A 26,562-nucleotide genomic window follows, 5' to 3' on the forward strand; every position below is an offset into this window, starting at 1 on the left:
TTGACCATGCTAAATTAATGAGTGCATTATGTAGGAGCAGAAACAATCGGGGCAGATTCTTTTATCAGGAGTAGTGTAAATAGGAAATGTTATTCTGCTCCAGCAAGTAAGCCTTACTGCGACTTGCTCTTTGTGCCGAGTTTCTGTGCTTCACAGCCCCTCATCTATTCCGAGAGATCTCCTGTTTGGATGCTACAGCTGTCACTCAGAGGGCAGGGTCTGTGAAGCAGCAAAAAACACTTACAGGAGCTAAAACCTCATAGTCACACTACCACTGATAATAAAAGCTCCACAAAAGGTGTTTGTCCTACACTTGGGAGCCCCCCCCCTCAAAGTCCTGTGAACAGTTAAAGCTGCTCTGTCACCAGGATCAACCCCCGATTTAAACTAGACATACTGTCTGGTAGGGCTCATCATGCTGATTAAAATTATGCCTTTCTTTTGTCTGTATGATAAACAGCTGTAGAGATAGGTGTTTATATTCATATGCAAATGAGTAATTGTAGCACTAGGAGGCGGGGCTGAATCATTTGAGGACTTATAATGTAACACCCCCTGTGCTCTGCACACGCCCCCCACTCCATGATTGAGAGAGTTAGACAGCAGGCTGAGGGCAGAGCTGTGTCCTAGCAATATCATATTACATACACTACAGCTTCACCACACTGAGATCTGCTCAGAAAGCAAATCTACATATCACTGCTGTATTCAGACACAATGTAAAAAACCTATATCTTTGTGGTGATGATATAGCTTAGTGGTATAGTGATTTACCATGCATGTTGAGATATTAGTCTTAAATCCCAGAAGAGGAGTAAGTTTTCTTTGTTATTTTTTTTTTCTATTATTCAAAACCATATTAAAAGGCTATACTGTATTTTTCACCCTATAAGACGCACCCCCTTCCCAAGTGAAAAAAGCAGTGCGTCTTATCGGGTGAATGCTGCATTTTGCTGAATTTTCAATGATATGCCGCGCCGGGGGCCGGTATCTGGTTTTATAATGGCAGCGGGGCCCGTGCAGTGACTGTATTCTACTACATGGGCCCCGCTCATTGTATCTGTAATTGTAGGCATTGTTAATGTATAAAAATTCTGGGTAATCAGCACCTGTATTACGGTACTTTACAAGCGCTCGGTAGCAGAGAGGAGGGAGGACGGGCGCTGGCAGCGTCAGTCACTACATCACGCGCCACCCACTTTATGAATGAAGCAGGCTGCGTGGGCGCATGACTTAGTGACTCACGCTGCCAGCGCCCTCCCTGCTACCGAGCGCTTGTAAGTACCGTAATACAGGCGCTGATTACCCAGAATTTTTATACATTAAGAATGCCTACAATTACAGATACGATTATATACAGTGAGCGGGGCCCGTGTAGTAGAATACAGTCACTGCACGGGCCCTGCTGTCATTATAAAACTAGATGCGACCCCCACCCTCTGTATTGGGGGTCATTCACACTACAGGGACACTGTTATGGAGGGGAGCTGTGGATGACACATAGCATAAGATGCTATATATGTGTCACTCAACAGATCCCCCATAACAGTGCCATCCAGAGACCACCATTAGTTCAAAAGCACACCTTTTTGGTTCAAAATATTTTTTTTCTTATTTTCCTCCTCAAAAACCTAGGTGCGTCTTATAGGGCGAAAAATACAGTACTTACAATATATAATAATAAAGGCCTTGCTATAGTGAGTTTTTTATATTTTTTTTTTTCCTAAAACCTTTTACTGTTTTTTTAATAGACAATATATGATTATAAAAAAACATTCTTGATAAGAACATAGACTTTTTCTTATCTGATAAATGTGGAAGAAAAAAAAGTTGATGTCTCTCAGGATTCAAACCTGGGATCTATCTCTACATGCAAAATCAAGTACTTAAAGAGGACCTTTCACCCATTATGACAATGTGAACTAAGTATACAGACATGGAGAGCGGCGCCCGGGGATCTCACTGCACTTACTATTATCCCCGGGCGCCGCTCCGTTCTCCTGCTATGCCCTCCGGTATCTCCGCTCACTAAGTTATAGTAGGCGGTGATTCCAGTCACTAAGTTATGGTAGGCGGAGTCTGCCCTTGTTCTGCTCTAGCACTGGCCAATCGCAGCGCAGAGCTCACAGCCTGGGAGGTTATTTTCTCCCAGGCTGTGAGCTCTGCAATGCGATTGGCCAGCGCTACAGAAGAACAAGGGCAGACTCCGCCTACCATAACTTAGTGAACGGAGATACCGGAGGGCATAGCGGGAGAACGGAGCGGCGCCCGGGGATAATTGTAAGTGCAGTGAGATCCCCGGACGCCGCTCTCCATGTCTGTATAGTTAGTTCATAATGGGTGAAAGGTCCTCTTTAACCACTTCCCATCTGGGCCCTTTGCCCCCTTCCTGACCAGGCCAAATTTTGCAAAACTGACATATCTCACTTTATGTGGTAATAACTTTGGAACGCCTTTATTTATCCAAGTCATTCAGAGATTGTTTTCTCGTGACACATTGTACTTCATGATAGTCATAAATTTGAGTCAAAATATTTCACCTTTATTTATGAAAAAATCCCAAATTTACCCAAAAATTGGAAAAATTCGCAATTTTCTAAATTTCTATTTCTCTGCTTTTAAAACAGAAAGTGATACCTCATAAAATATTTATTATTTAACATTCCCCATATGTCTACTTTATGTTGGCATCATTTTGGAAATGTCATTTTATTTTTTTAGGACGTTAGAAGGCTTAGAAGTTTAGAAGCAATTCTTCAAATTTTTAAGAAAATTGCCAAAACCCACTTTATAAGGACCAGTTCAGGTCTGAAGTCACTTTGTGGGGCCTACATAGTGGATACCCCCATAAATGACCCCATTGTAGAAACTACACCCCTCAAGGTATTCAAAACCGATTTTACAAACTTTGTTAACCCTTTAGGCGTTCCACAAGAATTAAAGGAAAATGGAGATCAAATTTTTAAATTTCACTTTTTTGGCAGATTTTCCATTTTAATCAATTTTTTTCTTTAACACATCGATGGTTAACAGCCAAACAAAACTCAATATTTATTACCCAGATTCTGCGGTTTACAGAAACACCCCACATGTGGTCGTAAACTGCTGTATGGGCACACGGCAGGGCGCAGAAGATAAGGAACTCCACATGGTTTTTAGATGCCATGTCCCATTTGAAGCCCCCTGATGCACCCTTACAGTAGAAACTCCCAAGAAGTGACCCCATTTTGGAAACTAGGGGATAAGGTGCCAGTTTTATTAGTACTATTTTTGGGTACATATGATTTTTTGATCATTCATTATAACACTTTATGGGGCAAGGTGACCAAAAAATTGGTTGTTTTAGCACAGTTTCTATTTATTTATTTTTACAGCGTTCACCTGAGGGGTTCAGTCAAGTGACTTTTTTATAGAGCAGATTGTTACGGACGTGGCGATACCTAATATGTATACTTTTTCTCATTTATTAAAGTTTTACACAATAATAGCATTTTTGAAACCAAAAAATTATGTTTTAATGTGTCCATGTTCTGAGAGCTATAGTTTTATTTTTTGAGAGATTTTCTTATGTAGGGGCTCATTTTTTGCGGGATGAGGTGACAGTTTTATTGGTACTATTTTGTGGGACATACGCGTTTTTGATCACTTGGTGTTGCACCTTTTGTGATGTAAGGTGACAAATTGCTTGTTTTGACAGGTTTTTTTTATTTTTTTTTTACGGTGTTCACCCGAGGGGTTAGGTCATGTGATATTTTTATAGAGCTGGTTTTTACGGACGCGGCAATGCTAAATATGTCTTTTATTTTATTTTTTCTATTTTTAATTTTTCTTTTTATTCCTTACTTGGGATTTTTTTTTTTTACATGTGAAACTTTTTTTTATTTTATTTTTTCAACCCTTTATTTTATTTTTATTTTACACTTTCCGTCCCCCATAAGGTCATACAAGACCTCTGGGGGACATTTACTTCACTTTTTTTTTTTTTTCACTGTTGATTTCTCCTGTAACTGGGGCTGACATAGTAGCCCCAGTTACAGGACAAATGCACCCTATAGAGGCTGTACAGCAGCAATCCAGCGCTGTACAGCCTCACAGCAGGGCTGATCGAGGTCTCTGAGAGACCTCACACAGCTCCTGCACACTCCGGTCACGGCGGTCACATGACCGCCGGGCCGGAACAGGAAGCGCACAGCGCTTCCTGCTCTGCAGACACAGCGCTCGGTGAGCGCTGTGTCTGCAGCGATCGTGAAGGCAGGGACACCTGGGCACTGTCCCTGCCTTGTCTTAGGGTTGCCCTGCTGTCACTGACAGCGGGCAACCCGATCAGCAGCTGCACGATTAGCGTGCAGCTGCTATTTCTGACAGGACATTTTAAAACGTGCTGTCAGAAATAGACGTCCACCCATAGGACGTTTATATCCTATGGGCGGACGTGAGGCGGTTAACTACCAAGCTATATTATCACCACATAAGGGTGCATTCGCATGACCAATTTTGTGGAATGGGTGCGGACCCATTCATTTCAATAGGGCTGCAAAAGATGCGGTCAGCACACTGTGTGCTGGCCGCGCCTGTAGTTTTGATCCGCAGCAGCGCAAAAAAAAAAGAGCCTGTCCTATTCTTGTCTGCAATTGCGGGCAAGAATAGGCATTTCTGGCATAGGTCGGGCTACATTCACACGGCCGGTATCGTGATTTGCGGACCACAAAACATACAGTTGTGTAGGGCTGCAACGATTAATCGACAATGGGATTAGTTGTCAACGAATCCCGTTATCGAATAATCGGCTGATTCGTTGCTATGCCTGCGGGTCCTTGAACTTTAGATCACTGCATCTTTAATACCTTACAATGGAGCTCCAGTAACAGGCATAGCGGGTGGTGGCGTAACGTCACTTACTCATGTGACGTGCATGCTCCGCTTGCTTCATTCATAAAGTAGGTGGAGCAGGCGCGTCACGTGAGTAAGTGACGTTACGCCGCCGCCCGCTATGCCTGTTACTGGAGCTTCATTGTAAGGTAAAAGATGCAGTGATTTTAAAGTAAAAGTTACTGCCGGTTAAGGAATACTGCTGTGAGCGGCGTGCCAGGACTGTTCTGGGAGGGGGATCTGTGGATGGCACATATAGCATAAGATGCTATATAGTGCCATCCACAGATCCCCCCCCCATAACTGTGCCATCCACAGATCCCCCTCCACCCCCGTAACTGTGCCATCCACAGATACCACCCCCCCCCCCCCCGACATAACGGTGCCATCCACAAACCCCCCCCCGACATAACGGTGCCATCCACAATGTGTTTTAATATGGCCTTTGAACATAAAATCATATAAACCACTTTTTTTTGTCATTTTGGTGTTTTTTCCCGATTAATCGATGAAATTATCGACAACTAATCGATTATTCAAATAATCGTTAGCTGCAGCCCTACAGTCGTGTGAATTTAGCCTAAAGGTGTGTTTTTTCTCATGCTTATAAGCAAACATATATTACTGGTGTCTGGTGAAGCTATAGTACAGGGCTGGCCAACCTGCGTCTCTCCAGCTGTTGTAAAACTACAATTCCCGCCATGCTGTAGACTGATAGTTGTAGGCTGTCTGGGCATGCTGGGAGTTGTAGTTTTGCAACAGCTGGAGAGCTGCAGGTTGGCCATCCCTGCTATAGTACATAGAGCAGGGATCAGCAACCGTCGGCACTCCAGCTGTTGTGAAACTACAATTCCCAGCATGCTCCATTCATTTCTATGAGAGTTCTGAGAAGAGCCGAAGAAGTATGCATGCTGGGAGTTGTAGTTTCACAACACCTGGAGTGCCAGAGGTTGCCTATTCCTGACAGAGTATACTAAAGGTAGATGCTAGGACACAGCTCTGCCCTCAGCCTGATGGCTAGTCCTGTCAATCAATGAGAGGGGGAAGGGGGAGTGTGCAAAGCACAGGGGGTGTTAGATAGCAGTGCTCAGATGATTCAGCCCCGCCTCCTGGTGCTTAACTTCTTAAGGACATAGGGCGTACAGGTACGCCTTTGTGCCCTGGTACTTAAGGACACAGGGCGTACATGTACGCCCTGTGTATTTTCGATCACTGCCGTGCGGCTGGCAGTGATCGGAACCCGGTGCCTGCTCAAATCATTGAGCAGGCACCTAGGCTAAATGCGCGGGGGGGGGGGGGGGGGAGGATTAGGTCCCGTGAAGCCCCCCCCCCCCCCCCCCCCCCATGTCTGGGATCGCGGCATCCTGCTGAACAGATCTGTGCTAAAAGGCATAGATCTGTTCAGACAAAGTGTAAAGTACAGTACAATATATATTGTACTGTATTATACAGACATCAGACCCACTGGATCTTCAAGAACCAAGTGGGTCTGGGTAAAAAAAAAAGTGAATAAAAGTGAAAAAAAGTAAAAATCAAAAAACACATTTATCACTGATTAAAAAAATAAAATTCCCTACACATGTTTGGTATCGCCGTGTCCGTAACGACCTGATCTATAAAACGGTCATGTTACTTTACCCGAACGGTGAACGCCATAAAAATAAAAAACTATGATGAAATTGAAATTTTACCCACCTTACTTACCAAAAAAGGTAATAAAAGTGATCAAAAAAGTCGCATGTACGCCAAAATTGTAACAATCAAACAGTCATCTGATCCTGCAAAAATCATACCCTGCCCAAGATAATCGCCCAAAAACTGAAAAAACTATGGCTCTTAGACTATGGAAACACTAAAACATGATTTTTTTTCAAAAATGAAATCATTGTGTAAAACTTACATAAATAAAAAAAAAGTATACATATTTGGTATCGCCGCGTCCGTGACAACCTGCTCTATAAAATTACCACATGATCTAACCTGTCAGATGAATGTTGTAAATAACAAAAAAAAAAAAAAACTGTGCCAAAAAAGCTATTTCTTGTTACCTTGCCGCACAAAAAGTGTAATATAGAGCAACCAAAAATCATATGTACCCTAAACTAGTACCAACAAAACTGCCAACCTATCCCGTAGTTTCTAAAATGGGGTCACTTTTATGGAGTTTCTACTCTAGGGGTGCTTCAAATGGGACATGGTGTAAAAAAAAAAAAAACAGTCCAGCAAAACCTGCCTTCCAAAAACCGTATGGCATTCCTTTCCTTCTGCGCCCTGCCGTGTGCCCGTACAGCTGTTTACGACCACATATGGGGTGTTTCTGTAAACTACAGAATTAGGGCCATAAATAATGAGTTTTGTTTGGCTGTTAACCCTTGCTTTGTAACTGGAAAAAAAATATTAAAATGGAAAATCTGCCAAAAAAGTGAAATTTTGAAATTGTATCTCTATTTTCCATTAAATCTTGTGCAACACCTAAAGGGTTAACAAAGTTTGTAAAATCAGTTTTGAATACCTTGAGGGGTGTAGTTTCTTAGATGGGGTCACTTTTATGGAGTTTATAATCTAGGGTTGCATCAAGGGGGCTTCAAATGGGACATGGTGTCAAAAAAACAGTCCAGCAAAATCAGCCCTCCAAAAACCAAACGGCGCACCTTTCACTCTACGCCCTACAGTGTGCCCGTACAGTAGTTTACGGCCACATATGGGGTGTTTCTGTAAACAGCAGAGTCAGGGCAATAAAGATACAGTCTTGTTTGGCTGTTAACCCTTGCTTTGTTAGTGGAAAAAATGGGTTAAAATTGAAAATTAGGCAAAAAAAATGAAATTCTCAAATTTCATCGCCATTTGCCAATAACTCTTGTGCAACACCTAACGGGTTAACAACGTATGCAAAATCAGTTTTGAATACCTTGAGGGGTGTAGTTTCTATAATGGGGTCATTTTTGGGTGGTTTCTATTATGTAAGCCTCGCAAAGTGACTTGAGACCTGAACTGGTCCCTAAAAATTGAGTTTTTGTAAATTTCTGAAAAATTTCAAGATTTGCTTCTAAGCCTTATAACATCCCCAAAAAATAAAATATCATTCCCAAAACAATTCAAACATGAAGTAGACATATGGGGAATGTAAAGTCATCACAATTTTTGGGGGTATTACCATGTATTACAGAAGTAGAGAAACTGAAACTTTGAAATTTGCAAATTTTTCAAAATCTTTGTTAAATTAGGTATTTTTTGGTGCAAAAAAAATAATTTTTTTGACTTCATTTTACCAGTGTCATGAAGTACAATATGTGACGAAAAAACTATCTCAGAACGGCCTGGATAAGTCAAAGCGTTTTAAAGTTATCAGCACTTAAAGGGACTCTGGTCAGATTTGCAAAAAATGGCCTGGTCCTAAGGTGTAAAAAGGCTGTGTCCTTAAGGGGTTAAAATTCTCATTTGTATATGAATAAAACACATATCGCTGTTTTTTTATACAGTGTGGTAAGGCTACTTTCACACTTGCGGCAGGACGGATCCGACATGCTGTTCACCATGTCGGATCCGTCCTTCCGCTATTTCGCCATGCCACCGCTCCGTCCCCATTGACTATAATGGGGATGGGGGCGGAGCTCCGGCGCAGCACGGCGAAAGCCGCCGGACTAAAAAGTCCTGCATGTCCGACTTTTTAGTCCGGTGGCTTTTGCCGTCCTGCGCCGGAGCTCCACCCCCCCCCCCCCCCCCAATTATAGTCAATGGCGGCACGGCGAAATAGCGGAAGGACGGAGCCGACATGGTGAACAGCATGTCGGATCTGTCCTGCTGCAAGTGTGAAAGTACCCTTAGGTACTGTTTTAATCAGCATGATGAGCCCTACCAGGCAGTATGTCTGGTTTAATAGGGTTGATCCTGGTGATGCCAGACTACCTTTTTGGGCTGGCCTATAACTGCATATTACTAATTTGCTTTCCTGTTTATTCATTATCTTTAGTAGCTTCTATTCTGATTTGTGAAGAAAGCAACAGCTAAGTTATACGAAGTAAAGGCATGTGTGATCTGCATTCAGCAGCCATGAGACCCACATGGGTCTGTAACATTTCCTTCTGACCAAGTGAATTAAAGGATTGGATTAGCTGTACCAACAGAAACTGATACTCTGACTGGAGAGCAGGTGGCAGGATTTCCCCATAGTGTCAGGCTGGAGTTACAGCTGTTAGCAGAAAGCATGTGTCGTTTATATGCTAGGTTTTCTTAGAACTACAGCCGAGCCAACTTAAAACTATTTCTAGATATTACTTGTGTACATCCTCCACTATGTAGTTGATGGGTAAGTGTCAAAGCAGGTTCTATTGTGGAAAGCAGTTTATAACTAAATTTATAATTACAAAACCGCAAAATGGGAACACACACACAAACAAACACCTGGACAACCTAATGCAATTGAGCTGAGACTGACAGTATAAACAAATAGTATATGGTCAATAACCACTTAACCAAGGTGGTGCACCTTTGAGTTAGGGTTCAGCATCAGGGTTACTTCTTTCCTTACTGTGATGCCACTCTGGCATGGTAACAGTCATACAGATGCTGGATAACCTGCGATATGTCATTCCAAGCTTTTTCAACTTGTAGCCATAATTCAGTCAAGGTGGTTGTTGGCCACTGTGCATAGAAGATCCATTGCCCCACCCATACTTGATAGTGGAGAGATCTGGCAACCAAGCTGGCCAGGGGAACTGCTAGATAGCCTGAAGAGCACATTGTGTAGTGCACATTATCTTGTAGGAACATCATGTCTTCCAAGTCAAAAAAATAAATAAAAGGCATTAGGACTTTTTCCACAATGTCCATAGATACCCTGAAGGCTGGTCTATGTTCCCTCCACAAACACCAGCCAGGAACAACCATGGTAGCTTAGGACGTCCCCACACCATGACACCTGGCGGTTGTTCTGTTGGTCTCCAGCCCTCCTAAAAACTCTGATGGGCAAACAATAGTGTACAGTGATTAAACAGGTTCTGCTTTGGTACTAATGGTGGCTGCAAAGATGGAACACATTTGTACTGCTACTACAAATTCAGCTAAAGCATATCCTGGTAATACCAATGGTATGAGATGAGTATTTTACAAATCTAAAAGTTTTATTAGGACGACTGACAAAATGCTGTCTAAGATTTACTTTCCATATGATAAGTGTTCACAGATCCTAAAATACATGCTATTGTAGAAAGGGAAAAAAAAAAAACACAAACTACAAAGACATGTTTATACAATAAAACAGCAGAAAAGCTCCTATATAACCACTATCTTCATGACGTCGGCTACCTAAGATTTCCTGCTTGAGAAGTTAAGGAGAAAAGAAGAGATTAAAAAAACATTTCACATGAACAGCACCATAGCAAAGTAACTGCCTAAAAATTCACAATTTGCCAATACCATCCTTTGAAAATGGACCGCCGATCAAACAGATGCAGGAACGTGTTAAGGTCCCCATCTATTAGGTAGCATGTCTGTCTTGTAGGATCCTTGCAGCTGCCTGAACGGTGCCAAAGTTGATGCCCTCAGGCAGCAGCCAAACACTGAACGGGTGACAGTAACACAATGCATCGTCTCAGTCTTTTGGTGACAGGTTCTCCTTTCTTTGTTCAAAGAGTACATTTAAAAAAAAAAATAAAAAAATTTTTTAAAAGTTCTCCCCCACCCACCCAGAGTAAACCCATGTCTTTTTGACAGACATCACTAATAGAGATGAAGTTCACACTTCGTTTGGAGGTAAAAGCAGAATTATGTTATGGATTCCGTTGCCAGAGACCATAACGCAGTTCTATTACAGAATGCCTTTAGAGGCATTCCGTCATAATAGAAGTCTATGGCTTGAATAAAGGATCTGTCCCGATTCCATTATGCAGGAGAGGACTCCTGATCAGGAGAGGACTTCCCTGCATAACTGAAATGGGACGAATCCGTTTTGCAGCCCATAGACTTCTTTTATGACGGAATCCATAACGCAATTCTGCTTTTACCAACAAACGAAGCGTGAACGAATTTCAAAATATGAAATTCGCTCATCTCTAATCACTAATAGCCAAACAATACATGCTACTTGGTAAAAATGTAGAGTTTGTAACACTAGTGGGGAAGATGAAGCGAGGGAGCAGGGGCATATAAAGGGTGCAGTGTCTCCTAGGCTTTACATATAAAACACCTTTTTTTGGCTGCAAGAAAGACTGGATCCTGTAGCTGTCCTCCCACCCCCTCCCCTGTAGGACCCACCATCCACTGTTACAAAAAACAGCTTTATGCGGCCTTTAGTTCTTGTCATCCTTTTTATCATCATCCTCTGTTGGGTAGGAATGCCACGTCAGCCGTTCCTCATAGAATGAAATCACCACTTGGGGACACTTCACATTGGCTTCCTTTGCTGGGACAAGATCCGCTTCATCAGAATTTTTCCTGTAGGGTTATACATGGGAGAAAAATGACATTACCTCCTGTTTGTCACACTAAACACCTGGTAAGTCGATGATTATGACGATTTCATAAGCAGAAATTTCCTAATATACAAAATTATCGGAAATACCAAGATCCAGACAGCAGACCCTACTTACCATTTCATTAGGAACATTAACTCTCCACTTGAGTCTGTGGCTCCAATAATCCTTTCTGGATCTAAACCTCGAGCAAATCCACGAGGCTTCTCAACCTGGAGGAGGGAAGAGGAAATAGTGTTAACCAATGTAAAATAATTATACAAAAAAACATGCCAACTTTCACTGCACTGAAGAAAATTAATCACACGAAAATACCAAATAGTTGCCCCCTTGCATGTCCCATCTACAGTGTGTGAACGTGTCAATGGTTATCAGAGGATTAAAAATCCACTTAAGGCCTCCTGCACACGAACGTATTTTTTTGCGGTCCGCAAAAACGGGTCCCGTTTTTCCGTGATCCGTGCCCGTTTTTTCGTCCGTGGGTCTTCCTTGATTTTTGGAGGGTCCACGGACATGAAAAAAAAAGTCGTTTTGGTGTCCGCCTGGCCGTGCGGAGCCAAACGGATCCGTCCTGAATTACAATGCAAGTCAACGGGGACGGATCCGTTTGACGTTGACACAATATGGTGCCATTTCAAACGGATCCGTCCCTATTGACTTTCAATGTAAAGTCTGGAGTCCCTTTTATACCATCGGATCGGAGTTTTCTCCAATCCGATGGTATATTTTAACTTGAAGCGTCCCCATCACCATGGGAACGCCCCTATGTTAGAATATACTGTCAGATATGAGTTAGATCGTGAAACCTCATTTCCGACAGTATATTCTAACACAGAGGCGTTCCCATGGTGATGGGGACGCTTCTAGTTAGAATATACTACAAACTGTGTACATGACTGCCCCCTGCTGCCTAGCAGCATCCGATCTGTTACAGGGGGCCGTGATCAGCACAATTAACCCCTCAAGTGCCGCACCTGAAGGGGTTAATTGTACTATCATATCCCCCTGTAAGAGATCAGGGCTGCCAGGCAGCAGGGGGCAGACCCCCCCCCCCCCCCCCCCTCCCCAGTTTGAATATCTATTGTAATAAATCGTTGGTGGCACAGTGTGCGGCCCCCCCCCCCTTCCTCCCTCTATTGTAATAAATCGTTGGTGGCACAGTGTGCGCCCCCCCCCCCGCCCCCTTCCTCCCTCTATTGTAATAAATCGTTGGTGGCACAGTGTGCGCCCCCCCCTTCCTCCCTCTATTGTAATAAATCGTTGGTGGCACAGTGTGCGCCCCCCATCGGCCCCCTTCTCCCTCTATAGCATTAACAACATTGGTGGCCAGTGTGTGGCCTCCCATCTCCCCCCCCCGATCATTGGTGGCAGCGGGTCACTAGCAAAGATTCATACTTACCTGGGAGAAGCGATGTTCGTGTCCGGCCGGGAGCTCCTCCTACTGGTAAGTGACAGTTCATTTAGCAATGCGCCGCACAGACCTGAGGCTGTCACTTACCAGTAGGTGGAGCTCCCGGCCGGACACGAACATCGCAGCAGCCGGTAAGTATGAATCTTCTACTACTGTACTATTGCTATGTAACCATGGCAACCAGAACTGTAGTAGCGTCCTGGTTACCGATCGGAGCCCCAGCGATTAAACTGGGACTCCGATCGGAACTCCGCTGCCACCAATGATGATGGGGGGGGGGGAGATGGGAGGCCGCACACTGGCCACCAATGTTGTTAATGCTATAGAGGGAGGGGGGGCCGATGGGGGCCGCACACTGTGCCACCAACGAATTATTACAATAGAGGGAGGGAGGGGGGGCGCACACTGTGCCACCAACGAATAATTACAATAGAGGGGGGGGCCGCACTGGCCATCAATGATATTCAAACTGGGGGGGGGGGGGGGGGGGGGGTCTGCCCCCTGCTGCCTGGCAGCCCTGATCTCTTACAGGGGGACCTGAAGGGGTTAATTGTGCTGATCACGGCCCCCTGTAAGAGATCGGGTGCTGCCAGGCAGCAGGGGGCAGTCTTGTACACAGTTTGTAGTGTATTCTAACTAGAAGCGTCCCCATCACCATGGGAACGCTTCTGTGTTAGAATATACTGTCGGTTCTGAGTTTTCACGAAGTGAAAACTCAGCTTTGAAAAAGCTTTATGCAGACGGATCTTCGGAGGGCTCTTAGACTATGGAGACAAACATTTTTTTTTTGTTTTAAAAATGAAATCATTGTGTAAAACTTACATAAATAAAAAAAGTATACATATTAGGTATCACCGCGTCCGTGACAACCTGCTCTATAAAATTACCACATGATCTAACCTGTCAGATGAATGTTGTAAATAACAAAAAAATAAAACGTGCCAAAAAATCTATTTCTTGTTACCTTGCCGCACAAAAAAGTGTAATATAGAGCAACCAAAAATCATATGTACCCTAAACTAGTACCAACAAAACTGCCACCCTATCCCGTAGTTTCTAAAATGGGGTCACTTTTTTGGAGTTTCTACTCTAGGGGTGCATCAGGGGGGCTTCAAATGGGACATGGTGTCAAAAAAAAAAAAAAAAAAAAAAAAAACAGTCCAGCAAAATCTGCCTTCCAAAAACCGTATGGCATTCCTTTCCTTCTGCGCCCTGCCGTGTGCCCGTACAGCAGTTTACAACCACATATGGGGTGTTTCTGTAAACTACAGAATCAGGGCAATAAAGATACAGTCTTGTTTGGCTGTTAACCCTTGCTTTGTAACTGGGAAAAAAAATATTAAAATGGAAAAACTGCCAAAAAAGTTAAATTTTTAAATTGTATCTCTATTTTCCATTAAATCTTGTGCAACACCTAAAGGGTTAACAAAGTTTGTAAAATCAGTTTTTAAATACCTTGAGGGGTGTAGTTTCTTAGATGGGGTCACTTTTATGGAGTTTCTACTCTAGGGGTGCATCAGGGGGGCTTCAAATGGGACATGGTGTCAAAAAACCAGTCCAGCAAAATCTGGCTTCCAAAAACCATACGGTGCACCTTTCCCTCTACGCCCTACTGTGTGCCCGTACAGTAGTTTACAGCCACATATGGGGTGTTTCTGTAAACGGCAGAGTCAGGGCAATAAAGATACAGTCTTGTTTGGCTGTTAACCTTTGCTTTGTTAGTGGAAAAAATGGGTTAAAATGGAAAATTAGGCAAAAAAATGAAATTCTCAAATTTCATCCCCATTTGCCAATAACTCTTGTGCAACACCAACCTAAAGGGTTAACGAAGTTTGTAAAATCAGTTTTGAATACCTTGAGGGGTGTAGTTTATAGAATGGGGTCATTTTTGGGCGGTTTCTATTATGTAAGCCTCGCAAAGTGACTTCAGACCTGTAGTGGTCCCTAAAAATAGTTTTTTTTGTAAATTTCTGAAAAATTTCAAGATTTGCTTCTAAACTTCTAAGCCTTGTAACATCCCCAAAAAATAAAATATCATTCCCAAAATGCTACAAACATGAAGTAGACATATGGGGAATGTAAAGTCATCACAATTTTTGGGGGTATTACTATGTATTACAGAAGTAGAGAAACTGAAACTTTGAAATTTGCAAATTTTTCAAAATTTTTGGTAAATATAGTATTCTTTTATGCAAAAAAATTTACTTTTTTGACCCAATTTTAGCAATGTCATGAAGTACAATATGTGACGAAAAAACAATCTCAGAACGGCCTGGGTAAGTCAAATCGTTTTAAAGTTATCAGCACTTAAAGTGACACTGGTCAGATTTGCAAAAAATGGCCAAGTCCTTAAGGTGAAATAGGGCTAAGTCCTTAAGGGGTTAAGGGGGCATTTACACGACTATCAGCTTTGCAGTGCAGAAATTGCGGATCCACAAATCACTGATACCGGCCATCTGTCAGTTGTTCCTCAGGCAATGGGTGGAGGATAGCTGCTATGATGTCTCCATACACTGCACATGGAAAATACAGGTGATTTTGCTCCCCAAATCTCCTCATTCACCATACAGGAGATCATTACCTATTGTAGCCTCCAACTCGCACGGCAACTCACTTCTCCTTTCCATAGACTTCTAGGAGGAGCTGCAATGTCACCCTTTAGGCTGGGGAGACACATTGCGGTTTCTGTTGCGTTTCACCTGTTTAAACTGTGCAGGCAACACACAACCATGGCAAGAACGTACACAATGTTTGCTGTGACTTAGGCTACTTTCACACTAGCGTTCGGGGCTCCGCTTGTGAGTTCCGTTTGAAGGCTCTCACAAGCGGCCCCGAACGGATCCGTCCAGCCCTAATGCATTCTGAGTGGATGCGGATCCGCTCAGAATGCATCAGTTTGGCACCGTTTGTCCTCCGCTCCGCAAGCGGACACCTGAACGCAGCGTTCGGGTGTCCGCCTGGCCGTGCGGAGGCAAACGGATCCGTCCAGACTTACAATGTAAGTCAATGGGGGCGGATCCGTTTGAAGTTGACACAATATGGCTCAATTTTCAAACGGATCCGTCCCCCATTGACTTTCAATGTAAAGTCAAAACGGATCCGTTTGGATTATCATGTTCATGGTAATGCAAACTGATCCGTTCTGAACGGATCTAAGCGTTTGCATTATAGGTGCGAATCCGTCTGTGCAGATACCAGACGGATCCGCACCTAACGCAGGTGTGAAAGTAGCCTTATCCGCAACATGTAAACCCAGCCTAAATGTTAGTTTAGGAGGGGGTGGAGAAGTGGCTAAGTGGAGATAGAAGCATTTTTCACTCAACTGTTTTTTATATTTTCCTGTACTGTTAATTTTGCTTGTTGAAAGGTTAGTGACCATTTAAATATTCTTACCTCATCTTTCTTTTTTTTAGGCTTACTCTCTTCACCCACAAGTTCATTGTCAGAATCTGCTTTGCGTTTTCCATCCGATCTGTCGGACTCGTGTGCAGATTTCTGTGACTGTAGGAACTCTGCAATCAGATCAGGACAGTCCAGGTTCTCTTCTGGCTCCCAAGTGTTGTCCTCACTGCAAACACCAGATGAGTTCAGATGTGTGCACATTTAGAATGCTAAGCATCTGCCCCCTTTTATTTCATTCAACCGGCCATAGTGTTTTGCGGATCCGCAAAACACTGAGAACGGCCGAGTGTGTTCCACAATTTGCAGACCGCAAATGTCCGATTGCGGACAAGAATAGGACATGCTCTATCCTTTCCGCAGAGCCACGGAACAGAACCACAGATGCCGACAGCACACGGTGTGCTGTCCGCATCTTTTGTGGCCCTACTGGCATGAATGGGTCCGCACCCGTTCTGCAAAATTGTGGAACGGGTGCAGGCCCGTTAATACTGCCGTCTGAATGGGCCCTTATTATGTTCTTTAGTATCTTGCACCTGTGAAGTCTCTTATAAGGCCTAGTTCACATGCAAGTGTTTTGGTCAGTGATTTCCATCTTTGATTGTGAGCCAAAACCAAGAGTGGAGGCTACTCAGAGATAAGGTACAATGGGAAGATTTGCTCATGTTCTGTGTTTTTGACCAGCACCTGGTTTTGGCTCACAATCACTGATGGAAATCAATGATCACTCACTGTGTGAACAGTGGGGCCTGCATGGATCTAGTGTTTAACCTTTTCGGTGAATCAGGCGCAGTTTGTGTGATGGCCGCAGATTGACTGACCCGAGTTTTGGTATCACAGTGGTCTATTGTGCTGTGAGTTCCAGCCCAACCACAGGTCTAGTGTACTCACAGCATCATGTTAATATGGGACAGTAGACCAGTGGTCAGGTTGGAACTCCCAGCATCACGATGATACAGTGAGTTCAGGCCTGTCCAGGAAATACCACCATCAGACGGTGCTTCACAGAGAGAAAATGTTTGTCTGAAGCTGGTCAAAGAGGGAGTTTTCCTTTCATTCAAGCACTGTCTATAGTTTTTAATCAGAAAATCCAAATTGTAGGTGGAAATTAAGACAAAATTAAGTTCCCATTTAACCCTTTCATTACCAGGTGTTGGCGACACATGCAAACCTTTCACCTACATCCTGATTTCTCATTAGCAACAGACAACAAACAGAAAAAATGACAAAGAGGCATCTTACAGTCTGTTTTGAGGGAGAATCTGACAAATATCGTTGTCATGCGCAAATCCCTTGAAGTCTAAACCTTGACTTTTAACGACCACGTTCCATAACCATACTTACTCAGAGAATCCTTTCCATTTCAGGAGATATTCAATCTTTCCTTTAACCACCCTCCTGTCTAGAACCTTTTCCACCACGTATTCTTCCTCCTCTTCATCAACTTCTTCCATCTTTTTTTTGTTTTGCTTTTTTCCCACAGAAGCTGCCAGCTTTTCGGGTTGCTGGGTCTGTAAGAGGTAGAGACAAAAAAAAAAAATTATAATCAGACCTCAATATGCTATACAAAGACATTAGTAATGCTAAAGTAAAAAAAAAAAAAAATTAAATAATCATGCGCACTGTAATGAGTGAATCCCCAACCTCATCAAATAGGTTTTCTGAAAGTAAAATAATGATGACCTATTCTCAGAACAGGTCATCAATATCAGATTAGTGGAAGTCTGACTCCCAGCACCCCCACCGACTGATCGACTGATTCAGGAGGCCATGGTCCTCCAGTGAGTGCTGCAGCCTTCTCGCAGCTTAACAAGCACAGAGACCTACACTTTATAGCGGCTGTGCTTGATATTGCATCCCAGGCCTATTCACTTGAATGGGATTAAGCTTAAGATAGGTCATGTGACGTCACTGGCCTAAGACCAGGCTGGGGCACTCACTGGAGCATCACTCCCCTTTCAAACAGCGGATCGGTGGGGGGTGCCAGGAGTCAGACCCGCACCGATCAGATATTGATGGTCTGTCCTGAGGATAGGTCATCAATATTCTATTCCCAGAAAATGGGAATAGAGAGCAGTTTCAAAGAGCGTCTCTGCTGTGGAGGACCGGTCCTGAATTACAGAGAACCCACTGGTTCTCCTGCGAAGGTGAGGTAAATTGAGCTCTTAGGCTTCCTGCACACGGGTGCAAGCTGTCCTGCAGAAATTCCCCACAAAAATAAAATAAAGAAATGCATGCATACTTGCGGTTATTGGTGCGGATTTGATACCATTTTGGTGCAGATCTTCCTCTTCCATTGAAAAGGACAAAAAAGAAAAGTGTACATGGGATTTGTCTAATCTCATACACTTTGCTAGTACTGTATTACGCTGCGGCTTTTCCTCACGAGAATCTGTGTGGAAAAAATGCACGTAATCTGCAACATGTGCAGGCAGCCTTACTGGTTGATACAGGAAAAAAAAAATCCATTCAGATGTGTGGAACCAGTCCTGAACAGATTGATGCCCAAATTAAAGTTCAACTTGGATCTAGACATAAATCAGCATAGAAGATTGTTCAGGAGAGGTCAGAGAAGGCCTGAATGATGAACCATCAAACGGCTAAACTGACGGATTTAACACATACGTCATTCTGGATATGGATATGTATTGTATGGTTTGACTGCAGAAGCCAAACTATACTAATTTTTTGTGTAATTGTATTACATAAATGTGGGGATTCTTTTCCACCCCACCAACCAAAAAATAATAATTGCTCCAATAGTGTGCACAGCCTTTAAAGGATTTTTAATCTTACATCATTTGACTAATTGTGGCCTAAAAACTTTTTTCCATAGATCTTTACTATTAATTTTAACAGTTTGTATTCCACAGCCAGCTTTTCCCATATACTGCACCTTCATGAAATCAGTAAAGCCTTTACGGAGATCCGGGCAGCCTGCCTAATCCACTACTTCTCCGCTGGATCCCCATTTACTGTAATGAGGTCCAGCAGTGATCCAGCTGCTTTCTAGCCAGACAAAAAACATTGCATGCAACTGTTTTTTCGTCCGGCCAACAGTCGCCATTTGTGACGGATCAGGCAATCGGAAATGTGAACAAGACCTCAGAGGAAAGGTCTTGATCTGTAGCTTTTATCTCTGCACTCCTGAGAAGCTGAATTCTTATCAATGTGATAAGAATTCACTTCAAAAGGAAGTTTATGGGCTCTCAGGAATTCAGAGAACATGACCATATGTCAGGATGCAAGGGGAACAGGTCACTGCTGCAGCCAGCTATTGTAGTCAATGCACACCAGGTAGATGAAGAGCAAGCCGGGGAGCGGTACAGAAACCCAGCAGCGGGGACCAGGTAAGTATGATCACCACAGTGGGTCGGCCACCCTGTGAGGTCTCATATAATGCTGGATAACCCCTTCAATACAAGATTAAGGTTTCTATTTAGCAAGTCCAAGGTGAAATCCCAGTTATATGCAGCAGCACAGCTGAGGGCGAGTTCACATCACCAATACATATTTCCGTTAAAGGAGCAGAACAGCAAAAATACCAGAAGCGCCGGATTCAGCACATAACTGAACCGAGCAGAGCTGCACAGACTTCACTGACCACAATGGAGTCCATTCAGTTTCCGTTCATGAACATTATTTTCACCAGACAAAAAAAAAAAAAAATCCAGTCTTTTTTACGGAATCTGTGACCCCGAACTGAGCCTCCAACACAGATGTGAACAAGCCCTTAGAGAAGTTTTTTGGGAAAATGCTATGAATTACTCCCTAATTCATTAAATGTTAGAGATGTTATGGCTGTATTACACTGGCCGATAATCGCTAACAAGCATTTGCATAAACGCTCGTTAGCAATCATCTTGCAGTGTAATACTGCAAACGCTCGTTCATCGGGCAATTAATTAATGATCGCTCCTCCCCATGTTGCGGATGAGACCGCTGCATGTAATAACAGTGGACTCCTCGCTAGCGAGCAGGCGATTGCCCGGAGGAAATGCTTCCATCCCGGCAATCGCTTGCCGATCTGTCTAATACAGGTTGGTTTCTGCATGATAAAGAATCAGCCGCTCTCTTTACCTCCTCATTATCTAGATTTCAGGAATGTGTAAATGAGGTAAATCCGAGATGTACTGACACTGTGTGCACTTTATCTTAATGCCTGCGTATCAGAGGCAGTGATGGAAGCTGTTCAGGCCTTATTTCTTATTTCAACCAGCAAGTAATTTTTTGATGGGAAATGACATAGGTGTCTCCCAAAAGATAATAAGACGATGTGCAAGAGGCATTATTGTGGAAAAAAAACATCTCAGCTTTTATTTACATTTGAGCAAAAAGTGTCCAGTCCAAAATTATTCATACCCTTCTCAATAAATCAATAGAAAAGCCTTTATTGGCTATTACAGCAATCAAACGCTTCCTATAATTGCAGACCAGCTTTCTGCATGTCTCCACAGGTATTTTTGCCCATTCATCTTTAGCAATGAGGTCCAAATCTTTCAGGTTGGAGGGTCTTCTTGCCATCACCCTGATCTTTAACTCCCTTCACAGATTCTCAATTGGATTCAAGTCTGGACTCTGGCTGGGCCACTCCAAAACGTTAATGTTGTTGTCTGCTAACCATTTCTTCACCACTTTTGCTGTGTGTTTTTGGTCATTGTCATGCTGAAATGTCCACTGGTGCCCAAGGTCAAGTTTCTCTGCAGACTGCCTGATGTTGTCGTTGAGAATCCTCATGTATTGCTCTTTTTTCATGGTGCCGTTTACTGTGATTAGGTTCCCTGATCCATTGGCTGAAAAACACCCCCAAAGCGTTAGGTTCCCGCAACCATGTTTGAAGTGGGGATGGTGTTCTTTGGGTCGAAGGCTTCTCCTTTTTTACGCCAAATGAAAGAAACGTCACTGTGACCAAACAATAAAATTTTTGTTTCTTCTGACCATAACACAGAAGACCAGAAGTCATCTTCTTTGTCCAGATGAGCTTTTGTGTGCCAAGCTAACTTTTGTGTGCCTTATCTGGAGAAGTGGCATCCTCCTTGGTCTGCATCCGTGGAACCCAGCAGTGTGCAGTGTCCGTTGGATTGTCTGCCTTGAGACATTGCCACCAGCAGAGCCCAGATTCACCAGGATGGGCTTGGTGGTGATCCCCAACTATCCTCCTGGCCAGCACAGGTGTCACTTTTGGCTTCCGACCACGTCCTCTGAGATTTTCCACAGTGCGGAACATCTTGTATTTTTTAATAATACTTTGCACTGTAGCCACTGGAACTTGAAAACATTTAGAAATGGCCTTGTAGCCCTTACCTGACTTGTGAGCAGCCACAATGCGCAGCCGCAGGTCCTCACTGAGCTCCTTTGTCTTAGCCATGACTGTCCACAAACCAACTGCAGAGAGCTGCTGTTTTTCACCTGTTGAGTTGATTAAAACAGCTGTTCCCAATTAATCAGGGTATTTAGGATGCTTTAGAACAGCTTGGACTATTTGGAATGGTATAGAACTTTGGATTTTCCCACAGACTGACAGCTTGTGAAGGGTATGAATAATTTTGGACTGGACACTTTTTGCTCAAATGTAAATAAAAGCTCTAGAAATGTTTTTTCCCCACAATAATGCCTCTTGTACATAGTCTTATTATCTTTTGGGATATACCCATGTCATTTCCCGTCAAAAAATTACTTGCTGGTTGAATAAAAGTAACTAAGTCAAAATTTGCCAGGGGTATGAATAATTATGGGCAGCACTGTATGTAATATCTGTATGTAATATATATATATATATATATATATATATATATATTTTAGGGGTGCACCGAAATGAAAATTCTGGTCCGAAACCGAAAATTCAGGATGCCCTTGACCGAAAACCGAAACTGCCTTTTTGCCCAAATACTTTTAAAATACTTTTTTTTTTAAATGATTTTATTAATAATTCTTTTTCATGAATGAAATTCATCTGTGGGTGGCGCTGTTATGGAGGGGGGGGGATATGTGCACTGTTATGGGCATAACAGTGCACAGATCCCTTTCCCCATAACAGTGCACAGATCCCTTTCCCCATAACAGTGCACAGATCCCTTTCCCCATAACAGTGCACAGATCCCTTTCCCCATAACAGTGCACAGATCCCTTTCCCCATAACAGTGCACAGATCCCTTTCCCCATAACAGTGCACAGATCCCCCCTCCCCATAGCAGTGCCATAGACCGATCCCCCTACCCATAACAGCCCCGGCCCTGCTGCTCACAGCAGACTAATCACTCACTGCATCTTTATTTTACCTTACAATCGTGACGCTCCAGTAACAACTCTGCAGGCAGAGCGGAGGGCGGCGTAACGTCACTTACTCACGTGACGCACCTGCTCCGCCCACTTTATGAATGAAGGAGGCGGAGCAGGTGCGTCACATGAGTAAGTGACGTTACGCCGCCCTCCGCTCTGCCTGCAGAGTTGTTACTGGAGCGTCACGATTGTAAGGTAAAATAAAGATGCAGTGACTTAAAGTAAACCGCCCGCCCGGCGCGGGTGACAAATCCCACAAATCCCAAACCCCATATTTTCTGCCGATATGTACCAATATCGGCCGAAATGGATTAGGCCCATTTTCGGTGCACCGCTAATATAATATATATATATATATATATATATATATATATATATATTTTACACACACACAATTGCAAGAAAAAGTATGTGAACCCTTTGGAATGATATGAATTTCTGCACAAATTGGTCCTAAAATGTGATCTGGTCTTCATCTAAGTCACAACAATAGACAATCACAGTCTGCTTAAACTAATAACACACAAAGAATTAAATGTTACCATGTTTTTATTGAACACACCATGTAAACATTCACAGTGCAGGTGGAAAAAGTATGTGAACCCTTGGATTTAATAACTTCAACCAAACGTTTCCTGTAGTTCTAGATCAGACGTGCACAACGGTCAGGAGTAATTCTTGACCATTCCTCTTTACAGAACTGTTGCAGTTCAGCAATATTCTGGGGATGTCTGGTGTGAATCGCTTTCTTGAGGTCATGCCACAGCATCTCAATCGGGTTGGGGTCAGGACTCTGACTGGGCCACTCCAGAAGGCGTATTTTCTTCTTTTTAAGCCATTCTGTTGTTGATTTACTTCTATGCTTTGGGTCGTTGTCCTGTTGCAACACCCATCTTCTGTTGAGCTTCAGCTGGTGGACAGATGGCCTTAAAGAGGACCTTTCACTAGATTAAAAAATCTAAACTAACTATACAGACATGTAGAGCGGCACCCAGGGATCCACCTGCACTTACTATTATCCCTGGGTGCCGCTCCATTCTCCCGGTATAGCCTCCGGTATCTTCACATGTTAGGCTCCACCCAGTGGAATCTGCCGTCGTCTCCTTCTCCCATGCTGTAGAGCTGGCCAATCGCAGCGCTCAGCTCATAGCCCGAGAGGTTTTTTTTTCTCTCAGGCTATGAGCTGAGCGCAGCGATTGGCCAGCGCTACAGCATGGGAGAAAGACACTGGCAGGTTCCACTGGGTGGAGCCTAACATGTAAAGATACCGGAGGCTATACCGGGAGAACGGAGCGGAGCCCAGGGATAATAGTAAGTTCAGGGAGATCCCTGGGCGCCACTCTCCATGTCTATATACTTAGTTTACATTTTTTTATCTAGTGAAAGGTCCTCTTTAAGTTCTCCTACAAAATGTCTTAATAAACTTGGGAATTCATTTTTTTCTTTGATGATAGCAATCTGTCCAGGCAATGACGCAGCAAAGCAGCCCCAAACCATGATGCCCCCACCACCATACTTCACAGTTGGGATGAGGTTTTGATGTTGGTGTGCTGTGCCTCTTTTTCTCCACACATAGTGTTGTGTGTTTCTTCCAAACAACTCAACTTTGGTTTCATCTGTCCACAGAATATATTGCCAGTACTGCTGAGGAACATCCAGGTGCTCTTGTGCAAAATGCAAATGTGCAGCAATGTTTTTTTTGGACAGCAGTGGCTTCATGTGGTATCTTCCCATGAAATCCATTCTTGTTTAGTGTTTTACGTATCGTAGATTCGCTAACAGTAATGTTAGCATATGCCAGAGACTTTTGTAAGTCTTTAGCTGACACTCTAGGATTCTTCTTCACCTCATTGAGCAGTCTGCGCTGTGCTCTTGTAGTCATCTTTACAGGACGGCCACTCCTAGGGAGAGTAGCAGCAGTGCTGAACTTTCTCCATTTATAGACAATTTGTGTTACCGTGGACTGATGAACAGCAAGGCTTTTGGAGATACTTTTATAATCCTTTCCAGCTTTATGCAAGTCAACAATTCTTAATTGTAGGTCTTCTGAGAGCTCTTTTGTGCGAGGCATCATTCCCATCAGGCAATGCTTCTTGTGAAAAGCAACCCCAGAACTGGTGTGTGTTTTTTATAGGGCAGGGCAGCTGTAACCAACACCTCCAATCTCATCTCATTGATTGGACTCCAGTTGGCTGACACCTCACTCCAATTAGCTCTTGGAGATATCATTGGTCTAGGGGTTCACATACTTTTTCCACCTGCACTGTGAATGTTTACATGGTGTGTTCAATAACAACATGGTAACATTTAATTATTTGTGTGTTATTAGTTTAAGCAGACTGTGATTGTCTATTGTTGTGACTTAGATGAAGATCAGATCACATTTTATGACCAATTTGTGCAGAAATCCATATCAATCCAAAGGGTTCACATACTTTTTCTTGCAACTGTAGATTATATATATATATATATATATATATATATATATATATATATATATATATATATACACACACACACACACGATGGAGAAATCCTGATCCTTGAAGAACTACTCTAACAACTATTAGAAAAATATTTTTTTTTAATTCCGTAATGAAAAAATGCCCCCAAAGGTGTCCATAGCCTTTAAAGGGTTATGCCCATCTCAGACATCGCTAGGATATGCCCCCAATGTCTGATAGAGGTTGGACCCGCACCTGTCTAAAAAAAATATGGCACAACTGGGGTTTCTACACTTTTTGGTTCATAGTAAGCCCGCCCATAGTCAGAGAAAAGTCCCTGCACATGATGTATCATTCAGCCTGGGCCCCTGTGAGAAATCCAATGCACGTTACTAAGTCTGTTGCAGGGTTTGGAGAACTCCTTCCATGAGGTGGTGCTGACGGAGAGCTCTGGATAATGACTACTCCGCTCACACCAAGGCATTCTGCGCAGCCCACGGATAATGTACAGAACCAGAGAAGGGGCTAGGTCTGTGGTGACTAAGCTCTAGCTGTTGAGAAACTACAATTCCCAGCATGCTTTATTCATTTTTATGAGCATTCTGAAAAGAGCAGAGCAACAATGCATGCTAGGAGTTGTAGTTTCACAATAGCTGGAGGTTAGCCACCACTGGGCTAGGTGAAGACTCAAGTCTCATATGCCCAGTGGAGACTGGAACGTTCATCTGTATATACAGCGCACAAGTTTTTCAAGGGACTGATCAGCCGTGCCACCGACTCTGCCGTATAAGGTCAGTAGGCACGTTGCTTATATTGGCAATGTCCTCAGCGGTTTTGCATACAGTTACCACTAAGCGCCAGCCATGCAAAGCTCAGCCCTATGGGTGAATTCACACAGGGCAGATTTGTCCGATTAGGGCTCCCCATTCAGATGTGTGGAACTGACTTTCAGTTAATCTGCTGCATGTGAATAATCCCTAATACATCTAACCGCACTTACCGCTATTAGGAGGTACATGACGTCCACTCCGAGGGGCAGATGGGATCTGGCCACCTGAGATCCCATGATTCTACCCTGCGCTTGCATCACTGCAGCCACTTGTTGCCCCAACTGCAAAAACCTTGCCCTGGACCTGCATGGCAGGCAAAGATGGGCAAGTGCCCAGCTGTATCATACACAGGGCACTATTCACCCTGGTACAGTGTACACAGGGCACTATTCACCCTGGTACAGTGGTGCCACCTCAGCACCCTCACGGCTCCAGTGAGATGGTACTGCACCCAAACAAGGAAAGAAGCTGGCAAACTTTGCCCACTGTGTATGAATGGCACTCCCCCAGGTTACCCAACCACCACACAAACTGAGGGCTCCTGTCCACCCCCTACTGTGCTCAGACCCCGGGGGCAGCGGCGGCTGAACATCTCACCAGTGTAGGAGTCGGGCGGGAGGGCGGCGGGTCGCTGCCCGGGCTCTCAGGCCTGTCGCTACAAAAAGCCTCCAGTGGTGCGGGAGCGTGACCTAACGAAAAAAGAAACCGTTACTGGCGCGCTGCACTGCCTCCAACCGCTCTCCCACTTCACGTGATCCGGTTCGGTTCTGGGAATGTGGCGCGTCTAAACAAAAGGATCTGCTCTGCCGCCACCGAGAAGCAGCACTGCGCATGCGCGGCGCCCCGAGTAACACGGGAGT

At 43.7% G+C, this 26,562-nt stretch overlaps 1 protein-coding gene and 1 long non-coding RNA gene across 2 annotated transcripts; one reads left to right on the forward strand and one right to left on the reverse strand.

Moving 5' to 3' along the window:
• The first annotated feature begins 9,880 nt into the window (after positions 1-9,880).
• On the forward strand, positions 9,881-23,800 carry LOC121003731. Its single transcript, XR_005779593.1, has 3 exons — positions 9,881-10,537; positions 17,162-17,166; positions 23,790-23,800. It is a non-coding gene; the product is annotated as an uncharacterized LOC121003731 (long non-coding RNA).
• On the reverse strand, positions 10,804-26,523 carry CBX1 (chromobox 1). The gene is made up of 5 exons (XM_040435600.1): positions 26,300-26,523; positions 17,494-17,660; positions 16,144-16,318; positions 11,457-11,551; positions 10,804-11,301 (listed from the first exon to the last, which is right to left on the reverse strand). The coding sequence occupies exons 2-5, from the start codon at positions 17,601-17,603 to the stop codon at positions 11,157-11,159; spliced, it is 525 nt and encodes a 174-aa protein (XP_040291534.1). The 5' UTR covers positions 17,604-17,660; positions 26,300-26,523; the 3' UTR covers positions 10,804-11,156.
• Between the last annotated feature and the right edge of the window lie 39 nt (positions 26,524-26,562).

Source organism: Bufo bufo, chromosome 6 (genome assembly GCF_905171765.1).
Source record: "Bufo bufo chromosome 6, aBufBuf1.1, whole genome shotgun sequence".
Lineage (NCBI taxonomy): Eukaryota > Metazoa > Chordata > Amphibia > Anura > Bufonidae > Bufo > Bufo bufo.

What these genes read in the sequence shown, in the direction of transcription:
- CBX1 (XM_040435600.1), bottom strand. Translation starts at nt 17,603, where the DNA reads ATGGAAGAAGTTGATGAAGAGGAGGAAGAATACGTGGTGGAAAAGGTT. An exon ending in CTAAAAAAAAGAAAGATGAG is followed by an intron (nt 11,552 to 16,143) that starts GTAAGAATATTT and finishes TCCCTCCTCCAG; the next exon opens with GTTGAGAAGCCTCGTGGATT. An exon ending in TTAATGTTCCTAATGAAATG is followed by an intron (nt 11,302 to 11,456) that starts GTAAGTAGGGTC and finishes ATAACCCTACAG; the next exon opens with GAAAAATTCTGATGAAGCGG.